Source organism: Lepidothrix coronata, unplaced genomic scaffold (genome assembly GCF_001604755.1).
Source record: "Lepidothrix coronata isolate B3197 unplaced genomic scaffold, Lepidothrix_coronata-1.0 Scaffold70, whole genome shotgun sequence".
NCBI classification, from domain to species: Eukaryota; Metazoa; Chordata; class Aves; order Passeriformes; family Pipridae; genus Lepidothrix; species Lepidothrix coronata.
The window spans coordinates 2,049,880-2,076,139 of record NW_016690250.1 but is presented as its reverse complement, the minus strand read 5'-3'; the positions used below and the strand labels follow the sequence as shown (position 1 = coordinate 2,076,139).

The 26,260-nt window shown below is 36.2% G+C and overlaps 1 protein-coding gene across 1 annotated transcript in view; it reads left to right on the top strand.

The window, feature by feature from the left end:
• The window catches only part of ASCC3 (activating signal cointegrator 1 complex subunit 3), a 270,615-nt gene extending 247,967 nt beyond the window's left edge, over positions 1–22,648 (top strand). Inside the window, exons 37-42 of the mRNA XM_017818701.1 lie at positions 658–882; positions 13,169–13,320; positions 13,832–13,982; positions 19,725–19,931; positions 21,747–21,922; positions 22,020–22,648. Coding sequence (XP_017674190.1) covers positions 658–882; positions 13,169–13,320; positions 13,832–13,982; positions 19,725–19,931; positions 21,747–21,922; positions 22,020–22,167 — 1,059 coding nt within the window. The 3' untranslated portion in view covers positions 22,168–22,648. The remainder of the gene's footprint in view (positions 1–657; positions 883–13,168; positions 13,321–13,831; positions 13,983–19,724; positions 19,932–21,746; positions 21,923–22,019) is intronic.
• The last annotated feature ends 3,612 nt before the right edge of the window (positions 22,649–26,260 follow it).

Below are 26,260 nucleotides of genomic sequence, written 5' to 3'. Positions count from 1 at the left end.
CAGCTCCTTTTTGCAATAATGAGAAAGTTTTTACACAGCTTTCATTTTGGCATGAATAGCATTAGTCCCACTCTGTAGCACCAAGAATGGTTTTCAGCACATGCTTACAGTTTTGCTCATTGCTTTGATCGCTCATCTGTTGCTTAGACACTGACTGCTCAAAATATTGAAAAAATATTTGAAAATAACCTTACCAGTGCTATTTCAAACCTACTGTGTTTTAATAGAAACAGAAAAATATAAACCCTGAAAATTGAAAATGTGAATTATTGACTTCTATATAGCTAAGCTTAAAATGTTTTTGTGAGCCAACAAGGTGGGATATCTGTAGAAGGTCATCTTCTACTACTGAATCCATCCAATGAATGTTTTACTTCATTGATTATATTTTCCTCTTGTCTAATGTTACTATCAACTGTGGGGAAAAAAAAAATTTAAAACCTATAACTGAGTGAATATTTATTAATATATTAGTTATTGTTTCCCACATGTGATTTTGATAAATAAGTACACTTTCTAAACATTTAAATGATGCTATTTTAACAATAAAATCTAACTGTAGTAAATTAAATGCATATACTTTTAATGTCTCAGCAAGGAATGATAGTTATTCTGAAGTTAATTACAATTATTAATAATTTATTTCTTTTTTTAAAGAATGCTGACGAGTACACGGATCTGCCTGTGAGACACAATGAAGATCAAATGAACAGTGAACTGGCAAAACACCTTCCAATTGAAGTCAATCCCCATTCATTTGACAGTTCACACACAAAAACACACCTCCTGCTTCAAGCCCACTTCAGTCATGCCATGCTGCCTTGTCCAGATTATGCAACTGATACAAAGACAGTACTGGATCAAGCAATTAGAATATGCCAGGTATTGTGATGCATTTCAATATGTAACTCTTGTTGGGTTACTATTTATTCTTAGAGTGGTGTAGTATTTTGAATATAGAAAAATCTGAAGATTTGTTATAGTCTTGTGGAGAACTGGTACGATATGGTATTACAGCACTGTTTGGGGAGAAACTAGATGCTCATAAAGATTCTCACTTTATAGAACTGGAGGTAAACAAACTTATGGTAAAAGAGATAGTGGTATTCTGGCTGGAAGCATCTATTGCCATAGGCTCACCTCTGCTTTCATATACAACAGCTTCCTACCTCTGTATCATGGAATGTTTTATGTAAGTCATTCCTGCATGAGTGTGCTACCTGCAGATTGTTATGCTGATGCCCAAGAACCTGTCTCCACCTTCAAGAACCCATTTCCCCTGAGCACTTTTATTTTTAAAGCACCCAAAAGCACTACAGTCACTGCCAAGCATAAATAAAACATGTTTTGAAATGTGATTTTGGACGAGATACGGGGGCTTTCTCTAACTTGTGTATGTCTTTTGTGTCCCAGTTATCACACAGTAAAAGAGCACACTTTCAAACTCCAATTTTAAACTCAATCTGGAGTCTTGTGACTTTTTACAGTTGTACTGCAGTTGCAACCCACAGAAACTAAACTGACCATGGAGAGTACTGGTAACAAGTGATCACGTGCACAGCTGCATGCCTCAAAAGAATTTTAAAGCAGCAATTTGAGTTCAGAATAGAGTGCTGCCATGTCTGAAAAGCTGTGTTAGAGTTACAGCAGGAAAGGTGAGCTCTTGTTGTCGCAGAGAACAACTGCCCCTCTGATTCTGCTGGAAAGAAATATTATTCTCTTGTCATACTGGATAAGGATTCATTCACAGGTTCTCGAAGATCAGGCAGCCTTCAACAAACTATGGTTCAATATCTGTAAAATAGAGCCAGTAATTCTTTCTTCCTACAGTTCTCTAGACAGAGAAAATACTGTGGGCGGTTTAGTATCCAGTGATTTGATTGAGGCTCAACCTTATACTAATAAAAACAAGCTTATAGTACTAATATAAAACAAAGCAAAACTGAAATTAAGAAAAGGAAAATAAGAAGCAAATAACACCACAGATGTTACTGCTACACAATCCTAAACTTGGCAACCAGCAGTGCTTGAATTCAAGTCTATTCCAAATATTTCAAATCAATAAAATCATGGTGCTGAAAGCTTCAATGTAAGGACAATTATACAATATACTCAGTTATTAGCAGAGAAAAATGTCACTTGCTCAGGTGAGAAAATTCACCTTTGTTTCAAAGGAATCATATACTTTAAGTTCATTTAGATGTTTGTGGAATTAGCATTTGGAAGGTAATTACATATTTGGGGAAAATGTAAATTAAATATCATTTTCAATAATTATTTTGCTTAATATTTATCCTTCTTTGCTAAGAAATGTATTTTCTTAATCCTGTTACTGCATCATAGGCATTTCAGAAACAATAATCACTTAGAAGAAAAAACTCTAAAATATTCAGCAGTATCTTTAAAGTGGAGTTCAGAAAAACTCCAGCCTTCAGTTAACTACTACATAATGTTATGTATCCAGTCATCTTAAAAAAAAAAAAAAATTCTTCTTTAAAAAACAAAACAAAACCAAAAAAAAAAAAAAAAAGAAAAAACATGCAAGCATTTTTGTATTTTGAAGTTGGCACATGGTTTACATCTCTTGGGAGAATATTAGTTCCATGTAATTAGTCACGCTTTCCAAACGGAGGTTAAAGTTCCCAGAATCTAAGCAATAGACAGGGTTACACTTTCCATACTGGTTGTTACCTTTTTCCTTAGCACTGACCTGATGATGAACCCTGGGTCAACAGAGGTAGAAAAAAAGATGTTAGTTGTGAGAAAAGGAACTGAACCACAGAACCCATTTATATCCATTTTATCCATTGATAAACATATTCAGTGGGTGTTGTTCTGTGTGTGTGTGTGAACACGTGCTTGCGCATCACCAAACATAAAATTCAGCAGTGAGGCTGGAATTGTTTTTTGAGTTACATTGAAATTTTGTTTATTTACTTCCAAAGTACTTCAGTGTTAAAGTTGTGTAGCTAACCTTCAAATTGTGACCCAAACACAAAATGGTATTTTTGCTGGTGGGTGTGTGAATGACAGCACTGCTTTTCTATCACAAGAAATCAAGATATTTCAAAGAGCTTTTATAAGTGGTTGTATCTCAATATGTACAGCAAGCCTGTATCCCAGGTCCCCTGCAGAGCAGATTTGCCATCTCTAGCCATGATATATAGGCAAGCCTCTTTCCATCACAGGCTATTAAACTTCTGCAGTCTTCTGTGGTGTCACCTGAATCAGCCTTCTCTCCCATGGTCCTCTCCCTTTCCTGTCCCACCTGCTTTGTCCTCCCTTCCATTCCTCCAACATCTTCTGGGCCTCTTTCATCACTAGTGACTTTAGGCTGAGTAGCGTTAGTGGTCAGACAGAAAACTATGTTAACAGCATTACATAGGTAAGTGTAGCTGCTGGATTTCAGGTAAGATTTCACTATCTTCTAATGAAAAAAACTATGCAACCGCTCTTAATTTTTTCTGAGATGTCTTAAAAGTTTTGGCTTTATGTTAGAATTCTCTTCTTTATACTTATGATGAAATATAGAAGTCATAAGCATTTAACAGAATTTGAGGAGTCATGGTGGGAATGTAATTGTTCACATACAAATGGAAAAAATATATTCTGTTACAATTTTCCTGTAGTTGGCCTTTGTTAGATGTAGGTGGAGTTCATTATAGCAAGATACAATTTAGTATCTATATACCCAGGATGATATGCAGAATCTTTTCGCTTTTACTGCAGAAATATGGGCAATAGCAATATGTAACATTCTGGAATGTAAATGCCTGTGTGCTCCCACACCCATCTCTGTACTGAATGGCCACTGAGGCATTGACTAGACTGAAGGAACGCCCCTGCTCTACATTGAAAACCTCAAGTCAAAATCTAGTTTGTTATCAGTGACAGACTCTCATAAAGCACAGAAGGTTCCCGTGGCTCAGAAAAGCTACCATGACTTCCTATGTAACCTTGGCCAAGTAATTTAATTTTTATTTGCCTCTGTTACCATTAATACAATTACAGTAGACAAAATATTCTCTTCAAGCCTTGCACTCTGCATTATTTTTACTGAGAAAAGCTAGAGATGTCAGTAAGATGGTGCTGAGCACTCCAGTAGCTTCTCAAAATCAAACATTTTTTCGCTTCTTGAAGGAGAATGAACATTAAATAATAAAAATTCTAATGAAAATATTTTTCTAATATTTTTATAAAATATAGTTGTTATTGTAAAGACAATACCTCACCTTTTTTTCCTGTCTGATTTAAGAATATGTGAAACTAAATATAATCTCTCTTTTTATTTCTTTTTTCAAGCTTTATATTTTGTGACTGTGTATTCAGCGATCTGTTCTTACTCTGCTGTTCTAAGACTATTGCCTATATTTGCATTAATTGAAATGGATAATTGAGGCAGTAATACTGTCAGTCTTGGATTCAGCAGGGCCGTCTCTTCTCAGAAATAATGTGACAGTTGCTGGCTTTGCATTGGGATTGGCCACAAGCCTCCACTTGTAGTATAATCGTTGATAAAATATTTTAATATTGCCAGGAGTAGAACTGCCATGGAGCTCAGCCTTAACCTTTGAGAAGTGTTTACCTATGGATGTGTTAAACACATCTCAGTAGGGTAGCTGTGCACCGAGAGAAGATGGACATGAAAACAGATTCCAAACTGCAGAATAAAGATTAGTTTGCAGGGGACAGTTAGTTTGCACATCCCTGAAACAAGTACCTTGTAATGCTGTCACTGATGGCCTGTCTTTCCCCATCATGTTACCCCTCTGGAGAATCTAATTTTGACAGGAAAGGAAAAAAACTCTTTGGATTAAGCACTGTGTTTCCTTAGCTAGATGATGATGATGCTTTACCCATTCTAAAATTGTTAAAGTAAATAAGTTGCTTCTGGTCACTTAAATTGCAAATTTTCCCACAGTTCTTATGAGAATCATCTTTGTGGTACATGTTCAGAGTTGTTGCACAAATGTACTGCCCAAGTCAGCTAAGAGCTACCTTATGTAGAAAATACTTACTGTACTGAACTTCAGGCTGTTCTGGGTGATGGTTGGAGCTGTATCTATTGCTCCTCAGAAAGAGCAATAGTACGCAAAAGGTAGTTTCGGGCCATATCAGCACAGATACAAATAGCAGAGGAGCTCATGTTGCCATTTCATGACTGAAAGAAAGAGTATGTCCCTCAGCCCTGCACTTCTCATCATACCCAAGCCTCAGTTCATAATAACCACTAAAAGTATTGATTGGGAGAACCATATCCCTTGGATCTTTTCTTTTTCTTCCTATGAGGAAATGGAGAAGTTCTTAAAGATCCTGAAAGTGTTTTGAGCTCATATATTGCCTGTTGTTAGTGCAGGTGTGCCAACGACTTGCTGCATGGTGGTGGGAGTTACTGGAAAGGCCTATTTTAGTTGCATATGTAAGATTTGTCCAGAAGTGTCCAGGGAAAGAGCTTTTGTGTAATGGCTGCATTGGCAACTATCAATAAATGGGCAGCTTTACTGAAGGAAGGGAAGAGAATCAAATTAACTTGAGAATGCAGAGGATTATTCAGAAACAAGTGAAGAGCAGCGCCCATATCTCTTGAGCTACTACACCTATTCTTTGTGTATGTGATAGTATTCCAGTGATAGCACAATGTTTGCAATTTTACCTAAATACTGGCTGCTTTCATGGTTGGATGGCTATTCTCCCACATTAGGAAGGTGGAAATAATAGAATAATCAAAAAACTTGTATTGGATATACTGGGCAGTAATGTTCAATTACAGATACTAAACAGCAATGGGTCACTTTGTAGTGAAAGTACCGGGACATGCTGAGGTGGAATTACTTGTGCCTGGTTGTGTTGTATAGGTATATATGTGGGAGAAGGGAGGGTTACCTTTGTGGCTGTGGTGTTGGGGTTTTGTTTGCTGTGAATAGTCAGTGAACTGGTGTATGGAAGCATCTTGGTGACAGTTTAATGATGATTTGGTGCTGCTTGTGTATAATCCCTCCCCCACCCATGACAAACCTTTTCCCAGTTGGGGCTGGAGGAAATGAGTAATGCTTAACCCATTTGTGTGATCAATTCACTTAAGCAGCTACTGTGAAATGTTAATCACAACTTTAATTTGTACTGCATTAGCATTTTGATTAACTTGTAGGCTTGCTAGCACACTTGAAGCACTTTTACTCATAGTTACAGCTCGGAAATGACTTTTTGATTAATTAAGTTTGTTAGACAGCAGCTGAGCTTCCTGAATGCTAACCTTATGGGGCTAAAAGTTCAGGACAAAGTTACTGGGAATAACTGTTGCTGTTGAAAAGGATTCTTGTGAATGCACTCCAAAAATTTTAATTATTGACAAAATATTACATTCCTACTTTGAAACTGACTTTAAACTTTAATAAGGGTAGGTTTATTATGAGAAAGATGCTGTGTATATTTCATGGGTTTGGTAGCTTTGTGTCATATTTGAAACAAATGCTGTCTTTAGGACATAGTTTATTTTGGGAAACTGGGATTTATTGACGAGATTTTTATCAAAAACATTTTATTGTTTTTACAGTTCACTAGCGTAGTAGATAATAACTAATTAATTAATTAATAATTTGAAAATAATTTGGATATTGATATTCAATGAGTTTGAACATGTTGGGTTATGCCCTATCAAGTTTACATTGCTGGTATCACATTGTGTGCTTTTATCTCTGAAATACTACTAAAAAAATCAGTAAGAACCCAAGGGTGGCACTCCACTAAATGTACACAGCAAATGGTTTGTCCTTTCCCTGGTTCTGAAAATACTAATAATGTTACTCTGGAGGCTAAAGGATGAATACAGGGATAGGAAGCAGCTAGGAAGGTTGTAATTTGCATACATCAGTGAGACCTTTATGATGATGGAAGAATGAAGAATTAGTCTCTTCTAGGGAGTAGCAGAGCATATGGAAGAGGGAACTGAATATGCTTGTAAAAAAGGGAAGGGAAGGAGGATACAGAGGGCAGTATAGAAAGAGTTCTTCCTGAATAGCATTAAATACATCTTAGTCACTATATCTCTGATAAAGTACAAGGGGTGGTGCTGTGTAGGCTGAAACTATGCAGGTGTACAAGGATGATTTAAATGAACTGAAAGGACTCCTCCCCATCCCCAAATTAAAACATTTCTAAAACATAATTTTAGATTACACCTCTGAAATGCAAAGGTGTTGTAGATAGCCTGTTTTGCTGATATGTAACATACCAAAGGTAGTGACCTTAAACCCTGTGTAAGACTTCTTCTAATAAATTCCAACTTTTCAAGTCAGTTGCTGTTTCTGGGATATATAATTGAAGCATCTTAATCATGATGTATATAAAAACATGAAACTTAGAGTATATGGCATGCTTTAACATCTGAAAAAATATTTTACTTATATTGGTACGATATCAGGTCACATGAGGATCATAATACAATCTTACGGATTGGAAGGCTTCCTACATTTGAAGCATGTGCAAAAAAGATTTATTATTATTATGAATTCAGTTTTTAGGAAAGTGGGTAAAATGCACATATTTTTGCCTATTATTATCTATAAATATGTGTCATATAAACTCTGTAGTCTTAAAGAGCTGTCATTAGGCACCATTCTAATGATTTTAATAGATCTATGGATTTAAACTTGTATTTCTAACTGAATTCTAGTCCTAGACAGCAGAACTTTCATTAGTATGCAGCAAAGACAACAGTGGGGATATTCTGATTATTTTTTATGGAAATGCTAAACAAAATAAATTCAGGTACAAAACCCAACCAGTTTTAACTCTGCTTATTGATGTAACTGTGCAGTAAGAGTTTGAAGTATTTTAATCTTGCGCAGTCTGTTTAACTTAAATACCCATACCTTTCTCAAAGCATCACTGCAGAATAAAACTTGTATTTTTTTGGCTGAGAATGTGTTGGATTTATGTATTCATAAACTTTCAAGTCAAAGGTGAAAGTCTTTCTGCATAGAGGACTGTTTACATTAATGTACCAAACTTCAATTTCATGAATAAAGGTGCTCATGAAAGTGTCATAGTCTGTGAAGCACTGACACAAAAAATAAAATTAACCTTTTAAGAGTAGATAAATTTGAGCCATGTAACTTACCCTGGATACACCTGGAGCGTCAGCACCCCCATCCACCAATGGCATCACTGTAAGCAGTCAGCTTTTAGCTGAGTAAAGTTGTGTAATTCTCAACTGCAATGGCACTTCTTACATTTCTTTATCTTGCCTTTGTATCCAGAGCAGTTATCATTGTAGCTTCATTGACACTTCCCTTAAATATAATTTATCCACTAAATATTAACATTTTTATTTACACTGTTTACAGTAAACTTATATTTACAGGATTTAAGTAGACATGCTTAGTGTATTCAGAGTTATATGACAGTTGACTTCAAACAGAAGAAATTATTCCAAGCAGTATGCAGTCTCTGTTAATAAGATGCAAGCTGTTTCATTCTAACACTTCAATAACTTATCTTAAAGGAAGAAGCTATTTAAATCATTTGAGTAGATCAGAAATTCTGCTAGTTGTACAGTCACTGGTCCCCTGCCACCTACCCAGTCATACAAGAGTGATCCAGTGTATCTGACTTTCAAATGAAGGATGTGAAAGTAATACCAAAAACAGTGTTAAAACTTCGCAAAAAATTTCTGAAATAAAGGCTTTTGCTTTTTGGTTGCTAGACAAAAATGGGTAGGGTGGTGAATGGGCGGTGTAAGTTCATTATGGAACTATTTAGTATCTGTTATTTTGAACGCATATTCAGAGTGCTTAAAAACACCAGAGAAAATCAATGTTTTGTTATCAGTGTGTTTTGCTCTCCATGAACGTGCCACACACCCACATCTCCAACATCCTGCCTCCATTTTTGCTTTCCCTCAAGCTGGGGAGTTATAAACCATAATTTAAATTCCAAGCATCAGTAATAACTTTGTCTAGAAGGAGACAGACTGTTAAATCTCAGCTTCATGTTGGACCAGAAAGGTACCGTTTGATCAGTTTAAATCATTCAGTATTTAAGGATAACCATCTGCTGCTCCTGAAAATAAGATGAAAACCTGATCACAGATGCTGATGGTTTCATCTTTATACACTCCTGGAATGATGAAAGCAATAGGAAGATTTTGATCCAAACATTTTGACATTCAGGTCTGAATATCATCAGAATGAGAATTTTTGCCATACCTAACAAGTATATCTGCATCAATCAATTGTTAAGCATTGGCATTTTTTGCCTACCCCTGCCATAGTTAATAGGTTGTTGCTTCCCATGTTAGTAAAAGCCAAGCTATTTTTGATAGTGACAGACAAAATGTAAAGGAGGTGTCACTAATTGCTATTATTACTGTGTAGTTGTCCAAGTATGACACTTGGAAAGCTTGAAAGCTTTTGCCTGAATCTTTCATGAAAACCCATCTGAGTATAGGCCTCTGCTATTATTCTTCTAAATGCAGAAGGAGCCCCAAATAAGATAATGGTAAACATATTCTCCATTATAACAAGCAATACTTCCCTTGACTCTACCTATTTACGCCATCATTTCTACTTTAGGTTAAAAAGTAGTGGTCTTAGGGCTTTTTTTTCCTTTTTAATTTGTTGGTTTACCAAAAAATATGTTTATGGGTTTTTTCTGTAAGTAAAAGCATCTTTACTGTGTCCCTGTTTCACTTCTTGAACTCACTGTCCTCTTCTCTTAATTTTTTCTCTGTGATGAAATTATCTTTTGTTGGTTTGAAATTCTGAGGCTAGAAAAGCAGATAACCAATTTGTGCCATTTCTCAGTTTAGAATAATACTCTTAATCTGTTCCAATAGTATCAGCTATAAGATATTTAGAAATTGCTTTCTTCTTTGCAATGTAAGAGTTAAAGAAGCCACTAATTTCTATAAAATTATACTTAAAAATAACAACAGCTAACCAAACAGGTAGCAACTGGATAAATCAGAGGGACTAAATATGTTATTCATCAGATAAAATAAGTATTAAATACTTAATTTTTTTGTCTTCTATATTATATTCTTTATTTAGTTGCTTACATTCACATTTGGAAATAGGGGAATGACTCAATTTGTTACCTTGATTATTTATAGGAATTTCAGTAACCTTTTAAGTATCAAGCATCTATGTGTTTTACACTTAGTGGAAAATTAAATGTGTGTGGGTTTCCAAGGCAGCAGATGAAACAAGCCAACTTTACCATTGTTCTGACTTTTTCACAGTGTCACTGTCTTGGATTTCACATGTGTGTGTGATGCTGTGAATAAATTCTATGGGTGAAGAAGCAGAAAATAAGGAGGAAAAGAGGATTTGCCATGTGGTTTCATTTTAACAATGTGGAACACAGAGTCTCACACATACAGGTTTTCCTTACTCCCTACGGGATATCTATCTGTAGGCCTCTATCAATTTCTAGGAGATTTTCTATGTGAAAGGATCCTCCAGTTAATTTCAGTGTATAGCTTGTTTTAGATTTATCTTTCTCTTACATCTTCTCTCTTCCTTACCCCTTTTCAAACCTTTTTTAAAAAGGGAGGAGAGGGATAGATTAAAAAAAAAAAAGGAAAAAGAAACAATGAAAGCAACGTTATGCATGTATCTTCAGAAGCATTTTATGAAATACCAATGCTTTGTGCTGACTAAAAATACAATTTACTGTATTCTTCTTGTTGCTTATGGAAAATGCGGGATATCTATGCACACATTATTCTTCACATATATACAGTAGTCTCATGACTGAGAAACATGATGTTTCGGGCTGTGTCAGAATAGCACAAAAGAAAGAACAAAGCTCAGGTAGCAGAGTAGAGGAGACAGATACCACACTGTCTCAGCAACACAAACAGAGACACAGACTGTATTGTATGTGTAGTCTTCAATGTATTTTAAAATGTGGAAGCAGGTAAAGAGCGACTCGCCTTGTAAGTTCAAAAGATGGGCTTCAGTCTGATACATCCTGAGAACAATTCCCCCCTTACCTGACTGAAAATCGTGTGAACCAACACAGAAATCTACAGGTCACTAAGCTGCTCCTTTCAAATGTGATTTCTAATGTAATTTTGTTTTCTGTTTGGTAAAAATAACCCTACCTGGAAATCACCTTGGCAAGGTAAGTGAAAAGACAGAAAAAAGAAAACCAGTAAGGCACTGTTGTAAGGTACTTGTTCTAGGGTCACTAGGAATGTTATTTTAGGGGGTTTCAGGGTACTATGACTCTTCCTTGAAAAAAAAGACTAGTGTTAAATGTAGATCTTTATTAGCTGAAAGGCACTTTATCCACAATTTGTGAGAAGTGAGACAACATTCGAGTAATACGGGGTAACACTTTAAATATTTTTCCAAGTGTCACTGATCTTATCACCCTGATCTGGAAAAAAAACCTGTTGAAATTGCATTGTAAACTGCTAATATAAACTGTGTGACTGGCCAGGAGTGAAACTAACTTGTGTCTTTAAAGTCAGTATTTCTCTAGAATCAGTGTAATTTAATTGAAATAGCTCTGCGTGTGTAAACAATTCCTTTGTTTAAAGAAGATTTCACTGTTTAGTTTGCCTTAAGTAAATGCTGCCTTTTGTTTGTCTGTAAAACATTTGATTAAATGTAAAGACTTACATAGACAGCTTCTTCTCATTACACTAGTGGCTAGAAATAAGTTGAAATGATGCAGATATCTGCTGTCTAAGTAAGTATCAAACAATATCATTTGTGTTTACAAGAAAAACCCATGGAAACATCTGAAACCTAGTCCTAAAATCAAACTGAACTCTCCTAGCACCAAGACAGTATTTAAAGTGTTGAAACCATTCAATATACCAGATTCTTTCCTTGATTTCTTTAAAAAAACATTTTAATCAAACTCCAAATTTCCTACATGGTAAATTACTTTTAAATACATGACTTTCTACTGAATTAGTGTTGTAATATGAGAACCCACACTTTATTGTGATCATAATGGTATTGAAAAACAAAATAACCAAGACAACTAACATCGCATCATTTTCTTCACCAGCTGAAATCCTTCCATAAGTCATAATAATTCTTTCAATGTACTCTAGACAGAGTTAAAAGTATATCATATATTTGAATAACTGCATTTGCTATTAAAAAAAAAATAAATGTTGAAACCACAAGTTCATGTTTGGTCCATTTTCCTTTGGAAGAATTCCTAAATTCCCTTTCAAACTAACAAAACAGAATTTAAGTGCAGTCAAGAAAAAAAGCACGCAGAACAATTTTTTCATGTCCATAGAGCTATTTGCAATGCAAAATCCATAATGAATTAGCTTTAGATCTTTATGCTAGTGTTACTTATAATATACCTTTTATTTGTAATGCCAAAACATGGGACATAGAAGTGGAACAGAAACTCATGAGACATGGAAGGCAGGGTGATTGTTAACACTTTGAAGTCTGATATATAGCTGGATAGTGGTTTTTTCTTTGCTTGTGTGCTTTGGGAAAGTACATCCCTCATTCTCAAGACATTCTCAAGCCATTTAATAAGCTTTCTTCAAGATTTCAAGTTAGATGTCAATGCTGAACAGAACCTCAAAAATGCTCATTAAGCTAAATTTTAGTGGTTTTATCTAGCCCAATTCAAGGAATTTTTTTAAGTCCTTAAGTTCCAATGGGAATAACCGCTAATGGTAAATGACAAGTATTAATTTTTGAACAAATGTGAATATATTGGTAGTGTTCTTAAATAGTTCAAGGATTTTTGAATAATTATATAATTCTGAGACAGCTGTCATGTCAGAATATAAACAAATACTGCAGTTAATTGTAACTACTTCTGTTACAGTTAACGTTGAGATTTATTCTGTTCATTCTGTTGGTTTATGTAAAAGAGCAGTTATTTGTAAGGAATAGATACTACCTTCTGTTCTCACCCCAAAAACATGGTGTAAATTACCTTTTCAAGAGTTAGAGTTGTTGATGATGATGATACAGGATTTAACTCATCTTTTTCGAGGTTGATTCAAAAGATGTCTACTGCCATCAGTAAGGGTTGAAATAAATTCCTATGTTGAAGGCCTAGAAATCCCTATACATTAAACATTAAATAACCATGCTCTTACTTGTATGAACCAGGTACACAATTATATTTGCATTCTTTTTTTTTTTTTGTAATATATGTCTCCTTTGATTAGGCAATGCTGGATGTTGCAGCACATCATGGCTGGCTGGTGACTGCTCTGAATATAACCAGTCTGGTGCAGATGGTGGTTCAGGGTAGATGGATACATGACTCTTCCCTGCTTACTTTGCCCAATATAGAGCTACAGCATCTTTACCTTTTTCGGTATGTAATTCCTTTAAGCATTAACAGTTTTGCAATTTCTTTCCACTTCCAACCGCTGATTGTGTTTGAATGTCATTGTTGTGCCTGAGAATGTTCATTAACGAATCAGAAGCAGAACTCTGTCTTTCACAGTGATGCTTTCCCAAATGGATTTTCTGTTTCTGTTTTCAATATTCATTGATTAATTAACCCCCACAGATTATTTTGAGAACCGTGATTCCAGACAAATTAACAAGAGATCACTGGAAGGGTTCCAAGTCCTAACAAAACTAACTCTGTATGTTAATTATCTCTTTATTTTAATCCATTATAAAACTACATTAGTATCCTTCTTAACATCATAGATAATGCCAAGCTCTATAGATGCCTAGATGATGCAGTAATTAATGGTAACCAAAAATAAATGACCAGCCTTTAATAACAGAAACCAGTACTGAGTTATACCACCAAAACAACTGAATACAAATGTTTGCTTTCCCTCCCTGGACATATGTTTTTCTGTCTGTATCAGGAAGTGGAGCCAAGGCCAAAGGAAGAGTGTGCATGGAGGTTACCAAGGACCTATCGAGTGTCTTCCCGAACTAATGGCTGCCTGTGAAGGAAAAGAGAATGTTTTTGCTTCCATTTTGGACAGTGAGTTGCAAACAGCGCACATTTCACAGGTAACACTTTCTCTTCATGATTATTATGAATGTGATTGGAAAGGAAGAGTACTTAGGAAAAGTACTACTTCCCTTCAGTAAATATCATGTGATGTTCTGTATGAAGTGCAACACATCATTGCTCTAATTTCAAGGTACTGCTAGCTTTACAAAGGTTCTTCTCTGCCTGTTTTTTTTAATATTCTCATTTATTCCCTGCTAACCAGTAACAGAGTCTGGTTTATGGCTAATATTACCACATCTCTCTGCTCTAAAGATGCTTCTCTAGGCTGTTCAATCTGGCTGAGTGTTATCCACCTTTTCATAGCCAGCTCTGCACTAGGAATACATGCATTGCAAATGTCATCGTAGCTGGTTTCTGAAGTGGTCTGTCAAACACCCTTTTTTCTGAGAATACTCTTAGTAAAGGATCCAGCACTCACTTTCTATTTGAAACAGAAAAAGGAGATGGAAATTTCACACTTCATAGGGGTGAGAAAAAAATACTATTACAAAATGTTGAGGCTGCTAGAGTCTTATTTTCAGTTTGATTCCCAGCAAAGTACAGCTATGTTCCGTAGCATTCATCACATGCTAAACCTATTGATTTGAAATAAATGTATGAAAGATGAAAACTTCAAAAGCTATACTTCAAATGTTTTTTTATTTGAATATTTAAAAGGACAGCAATATGTCCTGTGTTTGACTGTTCAGCTTCAGTTAAACCTTTTACTGGTATGCAAACAAGAAGAAAAGTACTTAAATGTCTATAACAGACATCTGCATTTGTAACCAAATTAACATCAAAAATTTGAATTAAGAAAATATATTGACATCAAAAAAAGGCTTCCTTTAACAACATATTTCTAACATAATACACATTGATTTCAGTCCAACTTTTAGATGTGATAAAAAATTAGAACATTGTTATAATTAGTTCAGGGAGAACTCAGAAGTAAACTTACTTAATTTATTTGCATAAATTGCCATTCTGTTATCTTTAAAAGCAAATGCAAATTGGTTCTGTCTGATATGATGATGGTTATTTGGCTCAAAAGTGCTTCAATTTGCGTAGCAATCTGGTGTCGTCTCTGCAGTGAGGCGATCCCAGGTAACATACAAATCCTGAATTATTCCAGAAATTAGTATGTTTAAAGCATCAATTTAAGTGCTAATTGCAGTAGTAATGAGAAAAAGCAGTACTACTGTGAGATTTGCATCTACTGCCCCATCAGTATGCCTGGAACGGCTGCTGACTGGCAGAGGATTTGGCTGCTAATTAAATAATTGTATGCATGGCAGTGTTCTCGTCTGATTCAATAGATGAAGATTAATCCTCAGATAAATATGTTTGGCTGGTATTGAAATGTCTTAGCAGTTTCTTCAAAAATAGGTTGCGTGTATGTGGTGTGTACACTCACACTGTGAATGACTCTATGCCTCTATATGTCTATGTTTGTAAATACAGATGCATGTAAGAGGGAAGAACATACTGTCTTGGCATCACATAAGAAGAAAGTTTTATTTCCATTATCTAGGAATAGCCGTACTGGGAATAGCAAAGCCATGACTATATTGTGTAGGTCATTACAAATAGGAAAAATTTTATACCAATACGTTATATTCTTTGCAGTATTTTTTTCAGGAAAAAAAACTATTGTAGTAACTTGCACAGAATTAAAATTCAGATTGAGACTGCCTGTTGGGTGTCTTCATATGTAAAGTCTTTCAGTGTCACAGAGGCAGGGGCTAACCAAGAGAAAAATTCTTCCAAAATGAATGCATCTGTAAGATATGTTTTCTATAAAGAAAGAATATCAGGGTACAGAGTTTAAGCCTAGCCTTGTGGCACAGACATGAACAGAGTCAAATAAAGTGGTAAGTATGCCACTAAATTGCCAAAAATATTCTTTTCCTAACAAACCATTTATTTCTCACTGAAAGTATAGTGGACTCACATCTTAAACCTCTTACTAGCAGGAAACTGGTGAGAACTGCTTGAGCTTTACATAAATTTCAGGTAGACAGGAAAAGGAAGAAATTTCACATTTGGAAAGAAGAAAATATCTTTTAAGCAGATTGATAATTAATTTTTAAATAGCACTCTTAAAGCTGCTCATGGATTTGCAATATTAGGCTAGGTCCTAGGGAGACAGATAATTGGCAAAAATACTAATCATGTTGCCAAAGGTTCATGAAGAATTTCTCATGTGATTATGATTTAAATCTATGGGCTTGGTAGGTAAACATATAGTTTATATGTACATGCACATGTTGGGCCTGTTGACATATTTAAAAGGAGGTAATGTGTGCTTTTGTCCTCCTATACAGCAAAAAACCCCAGTAAAATTGTCAAAAAATAACTAAGTGACTTGGGAGCCTGAGTTTAATTTTCCAAAAGTTAGTGTTATAATTCTAAACCTCATTGAAAGTCAGCAGGGCTTTAAAAGCTGGCAGCCTAAATTCAAAAGCTATTTAGACTAACCCCAATCTTTGGTCGAAGCTTTATGTTTGTTTCAGTGATTCATTCTGAATCATATATCTTTAACAAATCTTTTCCAGTTTCTAAGTCACTTAGACACTAGGCACCTTTTAAAATATTAAGTTGATATTGATATTATTGAAAGAGAACAAATAAACTTCAATATTGAAAATAAATATTATCCCTACTGTAGTATTACCTACTTTTACTCTGGAAGTATCTGTGTTCCTATAATCTTCTTTCATTTTCAGCTGTGACTACTTGACTTTTTTCCCTTGGTGAGAAAAGCATTTCTTCATTTCTCCACATTGCATGGATGATAAAAAGACAGCCTACTGTTCATACTGTACCAATGATCAAACAGTTCTAACCTGGCCTTTAATTTTCAAATACACAAGGCCTGTAAAATCAAGGAATCATTAGTTAGTTTGGAATAGACCTTTAACGTCATCAAATCCAACTGTTAATGACCGGATGACATATTACATCTACTTTCTTATCTAATTAGAAAGTTACTCAGAGTTGCTTCAGTTTGTTTGCACTGTGAAAACTACATGAGGACATGAGAGCCTTTGAGAAATAGTCTGTGTTCGGGTTGTATGGTATAAACCAACCCAGATCAGTCTTCACCAGACTGTGGGGAAAGTTACAGGTAATTCTACTAAAGGAGTTCATACATTGTGATCTCTGCTGAAATTAGACTTCCTTCTAACATATTTGTAACAGGTCTTGTCCTCTGAGAGACTACACATAAAAGTTTTCAAGTTAAATGATGTCTAAAATATAACAGAATATTGGTATATATTAGGGTGCCTCTCCTGAGCACAGCAGAAGTAAACTGCTTAGATGCACGGAAACTCTCACAGAGTAGCTCTGTAGAGTTTCTACAGTAAATTTCTTCTTAAAAACCTTTACATTAAACATAAAATCATTTGCCAGTTGAGATGTTACAACTCAAGTTGTCATCCAGTGTGATCTGCTGGAGGTGGTTTTAGTAGTCTTTTGTTAAATGTATCAAAATCCTGGCAATAATTAATTCATTAAGAATGTCAGTGTGTTTTTTAATCCTTCTTCAAAGTGATGCCTTTTTTCCCCTTTTCACTTCAGAGCTGGGACAGAGCATAAAGTTTTTGCATAAAGTTCTAGCTATTTAGTTTCTGTTACAATTTTTCTGTCCTTTCTTAGCTCAGACACCATTAAGAATATCGGTGCAATTCATCCATGTCCCCTGCTTTTGCGCTGCAGTTCCTGAGCATTCACAGCTGGCCCTTCCCACCTTCTCCATTGAACAGACACAGCTGTTCATGCAGCACACGGAAGAGGAAGGAGAGAGACAGAGAGATTAGTTTTTAGCTTAAATCATTTTTCTCATTTGGTTCAGCCAGGCTCTGATAATGCAGCCATTTTAATCCAAATAAGCCTATGCTGCAGCCTAAATAGGCAGTCCTGCCCTCCCCGTGCTGTTTTCACCTCCCCTGACCCAGCTCACCGCACAGCTGCACAAACGCTGTGTTTGGTTCAGGCAAGGAGGTGGGAATGAGCATCTGGGGACAGGGGAGGAGGAGGGATCATATCAACCCTGTCGCTGACAGGCAAAATGGCCTGTAGCCAAGTGGCTACATGAATGTTTGTGCCAGCAGGGGAGGAGGCTGAACTACTTCTTTCGGTGGCACTGGAGCTTCATGCTTATTCAGAGTCACAGGATTAGAGAATATGCTTCCACAATCAGCTTTATGCTAAGTTCATGCTGTCACCAAAATGATTAGCAAAATGATCCATCTAGGTGCCCAATCCCAGCATGGTGATGCCAACATACCAGTGATGGAGAGGGGACAGCTAGCTGGCGGGGAAGACGCTGGAGAGAGGGACAGCACCACTGCAGTGCAACCTTGGGTTGGCTTACCCTGGCTACTGTATCCCTAATTATGTATCCATAGTATCCATATACTGTTACTGCCAGCATGTCTCTTGGCAATGACGTCTGCAAGAAGCAAACTGAGCTTTTATTAGGGCTCTAGGCCTTCCAGCACAGAAAAAGTAATCAGACACATCAAGCACAATCTAAATGAAAATACATTTTGTTGAAACACAAGATGGTCAAACTAATACTTAAAAAATAAAATATGCTTTAGTCTTTTTCCAGATAAAACATTTCTGTTCCATGATAGTATGCAACAATGCCTACCCTCTTCATTCCCACAAGTTCCCATTTTGGCATCTGATGGCTCTGTACCAAGATCAATATTCTTCTTTTCTCCTTCTACTTCCCACCCTCTAGCTTTTCATATATGCTGATTCCTGTTTTGTTCTGGGAGTGGAGGGGAACAACAGCAGGGCAGAGGATGGTTCTTGGTCTTCTGGGTTTTTTACTCCAGTGCCAGCTTCATCCATCTTTTTCAGCCACAGTAAGGCCACAAATCACTGCCTCCATTCCACAGCCAATCCCATGTATTTTTCCTAACAAATTTCATTGAGTGAACATGCTGATTTTCTTTTTTACTAAATGAAACCCTGCATTACTCCCTTCCATTTTTGTCCCAGCTTCTCAGAGATGCTTTTCCTTGTCTGATAGAGACCAAAATGAGAGAGACTTAGGGCTGCATATTCAGGATGCCTTTTTAAGGTCAAGAGAGTGTCATATTCAACTACGCAAATTGTATCCTCTAACAGTTCTCTGCACAAGGATAGAAGAAAGTTGAGGACCTGTTGCAGTTCAACAGAAACCACAGAGACTTAAAATTCCTCAGGAGGACACCAAGAAGGAGAGTTCATGAGAAAAACTTAAAAAAAATAGGGATAACTTTGGATATGCAGTTGAACTTTTGGTTAATTATCTGAACTGATCCTCTGAACTCTCTGAGGTTTGCCTATTGCTAATTAGCACTGCAGTGGCTTGTTCTTTATGGATTATGCTAAGGAAGTTTAATTTAAAACTTAATTATACTAGTTTTTAAGTGGCTTATAGGGAAAAAAGTACTTTAATCGGGAGCAGTAAGGAATTTTTCTTGTGTTCAGACATTAGTAGTCTTACTGAGGCATGTGTAACGTGCTTGAGGAGTTTCACGTTTGTTTTATTTGCTAAGAAGAAATTCGCATAAGAGATTAATGAAAAGTATTTTATGCTTATGATTGAGAATCATATGATTATATATGGTATTCTAATACACAATAAAATATTAATATAGAATAAATATGTGGACTGCACATTGAATTGTTATTGTTACAGTGGCATTGATTGTATAGATTGTCCTGTAATCCACAGGGATCTATTTTTTCTACAGGCTTGGAATTTCTTGTGCCGTTTGCCAATTCTAAATGTCAGTCTGAGCATTAAGGGCAGTTGGGATGACCCGGTTCAGCCTCAGAATGAAGTACCTGTTCCTTCTTTGACAACAGACACACGAGATGAAAAAAGATGGATCAAACTGCATGCTGATCAGGAGTATGTGCTCCAAATAAATCTGCAGAGAACCCAGATGGGGTATCAGGTAGATTATCATTTCTTTCCCAAGTACACAAGTGTCCAATAATATATTTATATTATCAATGATGCTTTATACAGTATAACAGGGTTTTTTATGGTTTGAGTATTATTTGAGTTATAAACACTTTCTAAGGCTTTTCTTTATTAGTAGTGAAGCAAATGTTTATTTTCAGGTTGCAATAGGATAGTTAATAGGCTCTTAAGGTAAAATCCTAGACCAATTCAAGTCAATGAAAAAAATTCAAACTAGTTTATAAGCTTCCCGATTGTATTCCCAGGTGCACCCAAACTGCATACCAGTCTCATAGCTTTAAATACGTTTCTATTTGTAACACATCCTCAGGCCTTTACTGAGGATGTTTTCCTTATATTTTACACTTCATGCTTTTTTGAGCAGCTCCTAGAACAACTTTCACATACAATTCTTTCTCACACCTACACTTCAGTCCCACCCCTTTTGCCAGTTAAAGCACATCCCATTGCCTCTTGGGCTGATCACCTTGCTGGGCCCTCAGCAGGTCTTCATGTGCGAAGCCAGAAACTCCAGCAGCTGCACAGGTTTCCACCTGCTCTACCTCCAGCAGCAGAAGCTTGGGGTACCTGCTTGTCAGCTCTTGGAAGAGTTAGACCGTGCCTCCTGCATTCACACTGGGCACTGCTGGCACTGTAGCTGTCACTTATTTATAGATGCCCTTTTCCATCATTTACATACCATGACTGGCATATAGACGACCATGATTATAGTTTTGCTAATTAATTTTTCTAACATTTCAAACAATTAAGAATTATAATTACCATCATTTTTGTTAAGATATGAAGAAGAGCTCAAAATACAAGTGGAGAACAGTTTTAGATGTTACTTCTGAGACTCTTCAGACAATTTCATTTTGATAAAAATAGTAATGGAGATACATATGTTCTGTTGAAAATCCTGAAGTTAAATTAGTCAAGAATTATATTTGAAAAATATTCTTATTTCCCCAAAGACTTCTTGTCCTGACTACAGCAGGTTCACCATAACTGCAAGGGGAAACTGTCTTATTTTAGGAAGGACAAAGAGTCAAAGCTCATCCATACATCATTCTATTTGCTGCGCCAGTTACCGATAGAGACTTTTCCTAGCCAGAAGCCATGGAAAAGAGAGGAGCAGAAGCATTTCATGCAATGATCACTGTTTTATAAACCTCTCCTACAATTTGATCCCTCTTTTGTAAGAAACAGCTGGATCAAACTGTTTCTAAAGCTTCATTGCTGTGGTGGTGCTTTTTCTTCTGTATAAATCTCCAGTAAAACCTTTCCCTCTACAAAACACAAAATGAATGCTGATTGACTGTACATCATTCTGTCTTCAGCTTCCAGCAGTAAAGTCACTGTCTTAAAGAATAACTAAAATAATCTTTCCTTTTGCTATATCAACCTCAAATAAATACTTCTCGTGCTGTTTTTTTCTTTATATTAATCTTGAACAATGTTGTTTAGCTTTAAATAAAGATACTAGGTTTACAATTAACCCTTCTGCAGAGAATAACATTCAAAATATATTAGATTAAATTACAGAAAGGGAACCCTATTTCCATTCAAGTTTTAGTAGTTTACAAAATAAGTGGAATTGTATCATATTCTGGATTTTTATCTGTGGACTATGATTTTTCTTTTTTTTAAACCCTTCATCTAGAAAGAAAAAAATAACAATATTTTAGTCTGGCAAAATTATAACAATTCATAACAATGTGTTTTCAAGGTGTTTTTCATTCAAGGAAGAATGGCATTTTGGAAAGGGTATTTCTAGTTTTCCTAAGCTGTTTCTTTTCCCCAACAGGGAAAGCAGGACAGTAAAGCAATTGCTCCTCGATTCCCCAAAGTTAAGGATGAAGGATGGTTTTTGATACTGGGAGAAGTTGATAAAAAAGAACTCATCGCCCTGAAAAGAACTGGATATGTCAGAAATCGAAATACTGTTTCTGTTGCTTTTTATACTCCAGAAACTCCTGGAAAGTATGACAAGTTTACAAATTAAGTTCTCTTAATTATTATCTTTTCTGAGTAGTCAAGACCTAATTTCCAAAGTAACAATTCTGCTTTTACATTTTAGGTGTATCTACACACTGTATCTCATGAGTGACAGTTACCTTGGCTTGGACCAACAGTATGACATTTACCTGAAGATTGTGCCAGCAAGTACTTCAGCACAAGTCACTATGGAGGTGTCTGATGCCATGAGTCATCTGGCTCTGAAGTAAGGCCATCTGTCAGTCAGAAGGCCAATCAGTCAAAAGAACTGGTCTTGCAACTAAGACATCTGGTCATTCTGGGACATCCAAAAATGCATTTGCCTTAGTGGAACCAACTTCAAACCTCAAGACAACTAGGAAATTGAAAGTGACTACTGTATTGACTCTGATGACACAGAGTTAGCCACAGTGGCCTTACTCCTTTATGAAGATTTGTCTTTTCTTGTTCCATCTCTCTTCTTTGGGAAGTCATTTTGTTAACTGAATTTTAAAACATCAAAATAAAAGACTGACCGATAATGTAATTTATGCAAATTCAGGGCTATCATCTTCATTTTGAAAAGTGTTCTATAGCCTGTGTATTAATGGCATTTAAATAGTCAACTTTTTTAATTTATAGGGAAAAATACAAAATTTGATCTAAGAACTGCTGAAAATATTGATGGATGTGTTATATTTCATGTTTAATAAAAATATGCCCATAAGAACATTTTGCATTGTATTTGTGTGCAAAATATGAGAGATGTAGTAACACAGTCCTCCTCTTATGCGTAGTACATTTTGAACATGATAATCTAAAGGAAAATTTCACATATTTATATTAATTATATAAGCAGTAAATGGTGTTACAAAGGCAAGCTAAGTAGTATAAAATATTTCCAGTGTAGCAATGATGCAAATTATATAATTAGATAATAATTAAAGTTTACCCTTTACACTTACGTACATACATATATATACACTCACATATATATTACAGACTTACAATTTCCATAGTGTTTTTTCCTGAATTTTGAAGGATTAGGGCATATTAAACTGAGAGTCCTGTTCCAGGGCTCAGTGATAAAGTGGTTGACTATGTTCTGTAAAAAAGAGAGCATGAGGCTCCAAAAATGGGTTTTGCAACAGGTGGCTTGAAGAGTTCTGCCAGGCAATAATAGATACTGTCTAAGAGTTGCCCAGCTCAGTGATAGTACCTGCAAGACATAAATCTGAAGGGAGAAAGTAGCAGCATCTATCTGCTGCACAATACAGTGATGAGTCTACACATCCTGAGGCCAGTCCTCAACCTTAAGAGGATTCAAGATGCTGACCAAATACTTGGAGGCAACATACTGCAGAATCAATGCATCTTTGTTCAGATAGACTAGACCTTAAACTGAGTATTGCTGTTTGCACTTGCTCAGCTTTGCATTGAGCTGATAAGGATTAGCTCTCTGAGGGATCATTTGGCTGTCTTTTCCATCGTATTTCACCAGATGAAACAATACAGCAGAGTTGTTGCCTGGAAGCTTCACAGAAAAAAAATACACCAGTGATGCTGCACCCACATAAAATCACAGCGTGTCTGAGTTTGGGAAGGACCTCTAGAGATCTTCTGGTCTAACTCCTCTCCTCAAGGAGGGCCACCCAGAGCTGGTTGCCCAGGACCACATCTCCAAGTATGGAGATTCCACCACCTTCCTGGGCAACCTGTGCCAGGGTTTGGTCACCCTCACAGTTAAAAAGTGTTTCTGGCTGTTCAAGGGGGACCCTTCTGTGTTTCCATGTGTGCCTGTTGTCTCTGGTTTTGTCACATTTTCCATTCAGACATCCATTGATAAGATTCCCCTGAGCCTTCTGCAGGCTGAACGGTGCCAGCTCTCTCAGCCTTTCCTCATGTGAGAGATGCTCCAGTCCCTTCATCATCTTTTTTGTGGCCCTTTGCTGGACTCCCTCCTGCCTGTTCATGTCTCTGCCCCAAACCAGACACAGTGCTCCGCTAGCGTGGCATAACCAGTGCTGATCACCTCTCTCGACCTGCTGGCAACACCACACTGCAGTGAGCAGGAGGCTGGCTGATTTCAAGGTGTCAATAGTTAACCATTAATTCATTTCATTATATCCAGCACCTCTAAATTGTGAGAAGCATTTTTAAGATAATCGACTCTGTAGCTGAGTGTTTTCATCACCTCGTGATGAAAAATTTTTTAATTATTACAGGTAATATATTACTTGTAGAAATGTGCCTAAGAAAGTGGGACAATAATAGAAAAAGTTGTGACTATATTTACAGCTGGCTAGATGATACAATTGCCACCTTTGCCATTTAGACTATATCAATATAATATAGTATTGTGTCACAGAGCAAATGGATTTTTCAAATTGGTAGGCAGTAGTTTGGTTATCCACACAGTTTCTTAGTCCATTTTTAAGAGAATTGTATCATCTAGTCCACAAGTAAGTTTTCACAGAAATTAAGTCCTTTCTTAGGAAAAATTCCTGGCTGAAGCAATGTATTGTCTCTCAACAATTTTAATTAATTAAGAAAAAGAACTGTGCCACAGACAAACAACATACCAACATAGTGATGCTAGCTCTTGTTGCTTCATAAATGTACATCACAGAAGAGTCTAATGGCAGAGTAGTAGACAATAGCTTCAGTATTCTGTGTTAATCAATTAAAGAGTTTCTGTAATGTCATTTGTACCATTTGTACTTTGGTTTGGAAATGCTGTATTTCCTAGCATATTAATTGCTTTTAGAAATAGTTTGATGAAATTTCAAATAACATTTTTGAAACTTTTTTTCCCTTACAAAAGTATTGTATTCGTGAAGACAAAGTCTGAAGTAATATAGAATGAATTTAAGCAAATTGATTAGAATCAGTATTTAGCTGGAAAATCCAAGAGAAAGAATTCCTATCTTCCTCCCTCAAGAAAAAGAGGCTGTGGTATTTTTAAGACGGTTTGATGAACTAGTCTGACAAGCACCACTTCTCTGTGAAGAGGCTTATTTACTAATGAGAGATGTTGAATTATCACTGTCTTGCCTTCACTCCTCACATTTAGGGTAGACTTCCCTTTAGTTCCTTCCACTTCCTGTAAAAGATATGAAAAAACAGATAATGTTCAGAGACATTATCTGTATTAGTGGCAGTAAATTATCATGGAATTACTTAAGCTCATCGTTCTGTGATGTGGTATATACACTATTGTAGCCTATGTAGTAAGTACTAAATAGGGCAAAGTAAGGCAATACAAGCAAACCATATATGTTTTTTCCACAACCTAAAGGTCTCCAGCTAGATTGCACATTTGGGCCTTGATTTAGTTGCTTACATTCAAGAGATCTGGTGCCATTTAGTATGCAGTATCTCATCTGGCCTCTACATTCAGCTCCAGAAGAACATGCACTGTCCGTCGAGGGCTGTCAGCTGTGAAACACAGTGGTGGTGTGTGTCGCTCTCTGTGCATGCCTCAATTAAAACTAAGTAATCTGAAATAGCATTAGGTATCTACATTCAGGTAACCAAATTGAGTCCCTAACACTTGTTTAGTCATAAGTATGCAGTTCAGTTTCTTAACTGCATCTAATGAGATTTAAAATAACCAAAGACATTCCAGCTGCCACTCCAGAAGACAGGAAGTCTTTCATAGGTCATATGTCTCTTCTGTTGTCTCCACATCATGGGGGCCAGTATCATGAGGTGGATGCTTAGATACTCAATTAACTAATCAAGCCCATGCTATTTTGTAAGTCAGAAGAAGCATAAGTGTTTCAAAACTCTCTCTTCCAAGCAATTTTATGAGAAGGGAGAACTCTCCTGCTTCATGAGAAATATTTTCTGACAAAAGGTTTAGATGTCATAGGATGCCCAGACAGACAGATCTACAGAAAGGCTAGTAAGGCTGCTGCTGCTAGTGGTTACTCCCATTTCTACTTACAGACTGTGCCTGTTCTATCAGCTATGTTTTATTCCCACGCATCTTTTTAAAATGGAAAATCTTCTCAGAGCGCACTGCACTTCAGCAGGTGGTGCCAAGACTTATGTCCACAGAAATTTTGATGCACGTTTTTCTGAAGTGATTTGCAAAAGCTCATGAATGAACAAACTGACTTTGTTACTAATGTCATACATTGGTAGCAGTAAGAGGTTAAGCTGCTTTCATGCAGTGTGTGAAAGGAAATTCTATATTAAAAGAAGAATATTATTCTCTGGAAAGCAATTGTACTGCTTGGACTAAATGAGTCTCTTCATAATTAATTCCTGCAGAGAATATAATTCCTATCTAGACAAAAGGAACTAGCTTTATAGTAAAGGATTCTCCACAATGATTAC